We start from the raw sequence: 7,786 nt of genomic DNA, 5'->3' as shown, positions 1-7,786 counted from the left end.
AAAAAAGGTAGTCCACGGACATTTTTCGTCTTAGTTTTAGTCGACGAAAACAACACTGGTATGAAAAAAGAATAATAATATAATAATATAATAATATAATAATATATATAGTCTAAGCAGCAGGGATATCACCATACATAACGTTCATATAGCCGCAATTTGCAACTCTAGAATTTTTTTATAATGTGATGAATCTAGAGTTGCAATCCCCTCCATTGACTCCCCACTCACCATTTTGCGTTTGCGATCTGCTTGTCTTAAACGACGTTAAACACACCAACATTGCAGCTGTAGTCCAAGCTTGAATTATCCTCTTTCAATCTGCCGAGCTTTTGTTTCATAAAAATCCACCGTAGAGATGTTGTTATGAGCTACTTTCTGTCAAAGACATTCTGTGCAGGTGATTCTTTTTCTAAGTGCTGGAGTTTGGACGCACTCGTGGTATGTCACTGAACGGCCCTGCGTACCACCTGTTTCGAATTTGCACATAATGCAGGAGGCAGCAGCGTGACCCGTTAACAAAAACGAGCGCTTCCAAACTGCAACACTTAGAAAAAATTCTTGACAGAAAGTAGCTCATAACATCTCTACGGTGGATTTTTTATGAAACAAAAGCTTGGCAGATTGAAAGAGGATAATTCAAGCTTGGCCTAGAGCTGCAATGTTGGTGAGTTTAACGTTGTTTAACCCATTTTGACCTGAGATCAGATTCTAATAATGTCTTCTACATCCTGACAGTTTTCTGAAAAAGCTATGTTTCTATGTCAGTCGTTCTTCGATTTTTCAAAAATAGCAGAGCTACAAGCTCGTAGCGCGCCACTCGGTGGCGCGCTACGAGCTTGTGGATCTGCTATTTTTCAATAGCTAAAGCATAACATGATGCTAACACCAAAAGGGGTTCCCGCCCAAAATGGGTTAAGATCGCAAACGCAATTTGGATGAGTAGGGAGTCGATGGAGGGTATTGCAACTCATTATAAAAAAAATCTAGAGTTGCAAATTGTGGCTAACGATCGTACTGTACATAACGTTCGGACAGTCAGCTCTCGTTTAAAACTCACATCACAGCTGTCACTCGATCCTGTAGGTTCACACTCTATAACATACGACGAATTAGACCGTTCCTCACCCAGGAATCAGCCCAGCTCCTAATCCAGACAACAATCTTGTCAAAACTTGACTATTGTAATTCGCTCCTTACTGGCCTACCGGCATGTGCACTTAAGCCTCTCCAAATGATCCAAAATGCCGCAGCTCGTCTGGTCTTCAACCAGCCAAAATTCTCACATGTCTCCCCCCTGCTCCGCTCCCTGCACTGGCTCCCAGTCGCTGCCCGCACAGAATACAAAACTCTGATGCTGGCATTCAAAGCAACCAAAGGTATGGCTCCCCCATAACTTACAAGTATGATTGAACCCTACAAACCCTCCCGCGCACTCAGATCAGCCAACGCAGGAAAGCTGGAAGTACCCTCACTAAAAACGCCGGGCCAACGCTCCACACGTCCCAAACTCTTCTCCCTTCTGGCCCCAAAACTGTGGAATGCACTCCCCGTTGCAGTCAGAACTGCGGCATCACTCCCAATCTTCCGCCGTAGTCTGAAGACCCACCTTTTCAGACTCCATCATGGCCCATAGCACTTATCCTACCCCCTTAGATAGCACTTTTTAGACTTAGATAGCATTTGAAACAGACTTATAGCATGTCATGTAGACAGCACAATAATTGCATTGTATATAGTCATAGCACATCATAGTAGCCTACATATGTATAGCATAGTATAGTATATATGTATAGTTAACACATTGAGAGCCCACGCAATACTGCCCAAAATCACTTTCACCTAGAAAATCCATTCACATTTTTTATAATTCAGCTGACTGTGGAGACACATGCTGGAACTTTTTACTTTGAAATGTTTTATAGTTTCTGAGTTATTTAATTTAAACGCCAAATGCATTCTCAATGGCGAAAACACAAACTTTGGCACCACGTGTTAAAAAAAAAAAAAAAAAAAAGTGTTTTGATTTTTCTGATTTTTTTTAATATTTTTTTTTTTTTGGAAGACGTCCACAGACGTCTTGGGCTATGCACGTGCGGTAATACCCAGGACGTCCACAGACGTTTTGGGCACAAAATGTGTTAATATGTAAAGTGTCATTATATAGATATGTTCTAGTTACGTTCTTAGCTTACGCATGTTTCTTGATAAATGCATTTTATATATGTGATGTATTCCCATACTTTTGTTCCTGCCTAATGTAAGTCGCTCTGGATTAAGAGCGTCTGCTAAATGCCTAAATTGTAAATTGTAAATTGTACTGTACATAACGTTCATACTGTACATAACGTTCATACTGTACGTAACGTTACCATGTGACAACCTGTGTGTTCAGGAGGACGAGGACGGCAGAGCCGACTCTCGTCTCTCGGAGGTGGAGGACAACGTCCCCGAGCAGACACACCACATCATCATACCCAGCTACACCTCCTGGTTCAACTACAACAGGTACACTACACCTAAACTACACCTAAACTACACCTAAACTACACCTAAACTACACCTCCTGGTTCAACTACAACAGGTACACTACACCTAAACTACACCTAAACTACACCTCCTGGTTCAACTACAACAGGTAAACTACACCTAAACTACACCTAAACTACACCTCCTGGTTCAACTACAACAGGTAAACTACACCTAAACTACACCTCCTGGTTCAACTACAACAGGTACACTACACCTAAACTACACCTCCTGGTTCAACTACAACAGGTACACTACACCTAAACTACACCTAAACTACACCTCCTGGTTCAACTACAACAGGTACACTACACCTAAACTACACCTCCTGGTTCAACTACAACAGGTACACTACACCTAAACTACACCTAAACTACACCTCCTGGTTCAACTACAACAGGTAAACTACACCCAGCTACACCTCCTGGTTCAACTACAACAGGTAAACTACACCTAAACTACACCTCCTGGTTCAACTACAACAGGTAAACTACACCTAAACTACACCTCCTGGTTCAACTACAACAGGTAAACTACACCTAAACTACACATAAACTACACCTCCTGGTTCAACTACAACAGGTAAACTACACCTAAACTACACCTAAACTACACCTCCTGGTTCAACTACAACAGGTAAACTACACCTAAACTACACCTCCTGGTTCAACTACAACAGGTACACTACACCTAAACTACACCTAAACTACACCTCCTGGTTCAACTACAACAGGTACACTACACCTAAACTACACCTCCTGGTTCAACTACAACAGGTAAACTACACCTAAACTACACCTCCTGGTTCAACTACAAGAGGTACACTACACCTAAACTACACATAAACTACACCTCCTGGTTCAACTACAACAGGTAAACTACACCTAAACTACACCTCCTGGTTCAACTACAAGAGGTACACTACACCTAAACTACACATAAACTACACCTCCTGGTTCAACTACAACATGTAAACTACACCTAAACTACACCTAAACTACACCTCCTGGTTCAACTACAACAGGTACACTACACCTAAACTACACCTCCTGGTTCAACTACAACAGGTAAACTACACCCAGCTACACCTCCTGGTTAAACTACCCCCTCATCCTCGCAACACCGATAAGCATAATTGCAACCTTACATTTAGATGCCAAGATCAAAGTCACAACACATTTTCACAACAGTTTGCTATCTTAGAATAGATGTAGACCTCATCATCATCCTTCGAGTGCCCTCAAGATCTGCGACACAAGCTGCTTCCACTGGTCTCTGTTGTCTCATCGCCACATCATTCACAGTCAGTTCGCTGTCTCTGTGTCGCTCTGTGTCTCTGTGTCCTCAGCATTCACCAGATCTAACTGTAAACCTTGTACGCTGTCTCTGTGTCCTCAGCATTCACCAGATCTAACTGTAAACCTTGTACGCTGTCTCTGTGTTCCTCAGCATTCACCAGATCTAACTGTGATCCTTGTACGCTGTCTCTGTGTCCTCAGCATTCACCAGATCTAACTGATCCTTGTACGCTGTCTCTGTGTCCTCAGCATTCACCAGATCTAACTGTAAACCTTGTACACTGCCTCTGTGTCCTCAGCATTCACCAGATCTAACTGTAAACCTTGTACACTGTCTCTGTGTTCCTCAGCATTCACCAGATCTAACTGATCCTTGTACGCTGTCTCTGTGTCCTCAGCATTCACCAGATCTAACTGTAAACCTTGTACACTGTCTCTGTGTCCTCAGCATTCACCAGATCTAACTGTAAACCTTGTACACTGTCTCTGTGTCCTCAGCATTCACCAGATCTAACTGTAAACCTTGTACACTGCCTCTGTGTCCTCAGCATTCACCAGATCTAACTGTAAACCTTGTACAATGTCTCTGTGTCCTCAGCATTCACCAGATCTAACTGTAAACCTTGTACACTGTCTCTGTGTCCTCAGTATTCACCAGATCTAACTGTAAACCTTGTACACTGTCTCTGTGTCCTCAGCATTCACCAGATCTAACTGTGATCCTTGTACGCTGTCTCTGTGTCTCTGTGTCCTCAGCATTCACCAGATCTAACTGTAAACCTTGTACACTGTCTCTGTGTCCCCAGCGTTCACCAGATCGAGAAGCGGGCGCTGCCCGAGTTCTTCAACGGCAAGAACAAGTCCAAGTCGGCGGAGATGTGAGTGCCTCCGACGTTGTAGACACTTTATTGGTGCTTATGGATCAGTGTTATTTTTGGCAGCAGTTTTAGTTTTAGTCATAGTCTTTTTTTCCCTTATTTTTAGTCACATTTTAGTCACCAGGAATGTTAGTCTAGTTTTAGTCATAGTCTTTTGAATAGTTTTCCCTTAGTTTAAGTCACATTTTAGTCACCAGGAATGTTAGTCTAGTTTTAGTCGACTAAATATCACAAGATTTTAGTCGACTAAAGCTACGGCTGATTTAGTCGACTAAAATGTGTTTAGGCGGGCCGTGATGCCGTCGTAACGACTGATTTTACACTTGCTGAAAATAGCAGATCTACAAGCTCACAGCGTGACGCGTTGTGAGCTTGTAGATCGGCTATTTTCAGCATGCAACCAAGTGTAAAATGACTTATACTGGATCTCTTGTCCACTAGCCCCTTCCTAACATTTTAGTCTAGTTTTTATTTGATGACAAAATTGTCAGTATATTTAGTTTTCGTCAGTAGAAAAAGGTAGTCGACGAACGTTTTTCGTCTTAGTTTTAGTCGACGAAAACAACACAGTTATGGATGTCAAGAGATGACGATAACAAAATGTCATCGTCGTGTTGGCTTGTTGTGGTGGAGCATTTTAAAATGTTATCGTCGTGTTGGCTTGTTGTGGTGGAGCATTTTAAAATGTTATCGTCGTGTTGGCTTGTTGTGGTGGAGCATTTTTGTCAAACATTTTTCTTTTGCCACAGACACAAAATGAGGCGAACAATAATATCACCAGAAACGCATAAAGAGCCACCATGAACGACCGTAACGGGCATGTGACTCTGAGAGTGTACAAATGGAACCAAATGGACCCGTACGGGTCCATTTGGTTCCATTTGTATTCTCTCAGAGTCATGATGGCACCTTGCAGCAACTAGTTATAACTCATAATGTGCCATGCATAGTAGAGTCATAGTAAATCATAATCATAACTCATAATGTGCCATGCATAGTAGAGTCATAGTAAATCATAATCATAACTCATAATGTGCCATGCATAGTAGAGTCATAGTAAATCATAACTCATAATGTGCCATGCATAGTAGAGTCATAGTAAATCATAATCATAACTCATAATGTGCCATGCATAGTAGAGTCACAGTAAATCATAATCATAACTCATAATGTGCCATGCATAGTAGAGTCACAGTAAATCATAACTCATAATGTGCCATGCATAGTAGAGTCACAGTAAATCATAACTCATAATGTGCCATGCATAGTAGAGTCATAGTAAATCATAACTCATAATGTGCCATGCATAGTAGAGTCATAGTAAATCATAATCATAACTCATAATGTGCCATGCATAGTAGAGTCATAGTAAATCATAACTCATAATGTGCCATGCATAGTAGAGTCACAGTAAATCATAACTCATAATGTGCCATGCATAGTAGAGTCATAGTAAATCATAATCATAACTCATAATGTGCCATGCATAGTAGAGTCATAGTAAATCATAACTCATAATGTGCCATGCATAGTAGAGTCACAGTAAATCATAACTCATAATGTGCCATGCATAGTAGAGTCACAGTAAATCATAACTCATAATGTGCCATGCATAGTAGAGTCATAGTAACTCATAACTCATAATGTGCCATGCATAGTAGAGTCACAGTAAATCATAACTCATAATGTGCCATGCATAGTAGAGTCATAGTAAATCATAACTCATAATGTGCCATGCATAGTAGAGTCACAGTAAATCATAACTCATAATGTGCCATGCATAGTAGAGTCATAGTAAATCATAACTCATAATGTGCCATGCATAGTAGAGTCATAGTAAATCATAACTCATAATGTGCCATGCATAGTAGAGTCACAGTAAATCATAACTCATAATGTGCCATGCATAGTAGAGTCATAGTAAATCATAACTCATAATGTGCCATGCATAGTAGAGTCATAGTAAATCATAACTCATAATGTGCCATGCATAGTAGAGTCACAGTAAATCATAACTCATAATGTGCCATGCATAGTAGTCACAGTAAATCATAACTCATAATGTGCCATGCATAGTAGAGTCACAGTAAATCATAACTCATAATGTGCCATGCATAGTAGAGTCACAGTAAATCATAACTCATAATGTGCCATGCATAGTAGAGTCACAGTAAATCATAACTCATAATGTGCCATGCATAGTAGAGTCATAGTAAATCATAACTCATAATGTGCCATGCATAGTAGAGTCACAGTAAATCAGAATCATAATGTGCCATGCATAGTAGAGTCACAGTAAATCAGAATCATAATGTGCCATGCATAGTAGAGTCACAGTAAATCAGAATCATAATGTGCCATGCATAGTAGAGTCACAGTAAATCATAACTCATAATGTGCCATGCATAGTAGAGTCACAGTAAATCATAACTCATAATGTGCCATGCATAGTAGAGTCATAGTAAATCATAACTCATAATGTGCCATGCATAGTAGAGTCACAGTAAATCAGAATCATAATGTGCCATGCATAGTAGAGTCACAGTAAATCATAACTCATAATGTGCCATGCATAGTAGAGTCACAGTAAATCATAACTCATAATGTGCCATGCATAGTAGAGTCATAGTAAATCATAACTCATAATGTGCCATGCATAGTAGAGTCACAGTAAATCATAACTCATAATGTGCCATGCATAGTAGAGTCACAGTAAATCATAACTCATAATGTGCCATGCATAGTAGTCACAGTAAATCATAACTCATAATGTGCCATGCATAGTAGAGTCACAGTAAATCATAACTCATAATGTGCCATGCATAGTAGAGTCACAGTAAATCATAACTCATAATGTGCCATGCATAGTAGAGTCACAGTAAATCATAACTCATAATGTGCCATGCATAGTAGAGTCATAGTAACTCATAACTCATAATGTGCCATGCATAGTAGAGTCACAGTAAATCATAACTCATAATGTGCCATGCATAGTAGAGTCATAGTAAATCATAACTCATAATGTGCCATGCATAGTAGAGTCACAGTAAATCATAACTCATAATGTGCCATGCATAGTAG

At 40.2% G+C, this 7,786-nt stretch overlaps 1 protein-coding gene across 1 annotated transcript in view; it reads left to right on the top strand.

Annotated features, from left to right (window-relative positions):
• Positions 1-2,395: 2,395 nt before the first annotated feature.
• LOC306918965 (SWI/SNF complex subunit SMARCC1-like) overlaps positions 2,396-7,786 on the top strand; it is a gene marked incomplete at both ends in the record, with an annotated part of 14,504 nt that continues 9,113 nt past the window's right edge. Inside the window, 2 exons of the mRNA XM_079531802.1 lie at positions 2,396-2,508; positions 4,634-4,705. Coding sequence (XP_079387928.1) covers positions 2,396-2,508; positions 4,634-4,705 — 185 coding nt within the window. The remainder of the gene's footprint in view (positions 2,509-4,633; positions 4,706-7,786) is intronic.

This window comes from Electrona antarctica (assembly GCF_951216825.1).
Source record: "Electrona antarctica genome assembly, contig: scaffold_1037, whole genome shotgun sequence".
In the NCBI taxonomy this organism is placed as follows: Eukaryota; Metazoa; Chordata; class Actinopteri; order Myctophiformes; family Myctophidae; genus Electrona; species Electrona antarctica.
This window is presented reverse-complemented; position numbering and strand designations above follow the sequence as displayed.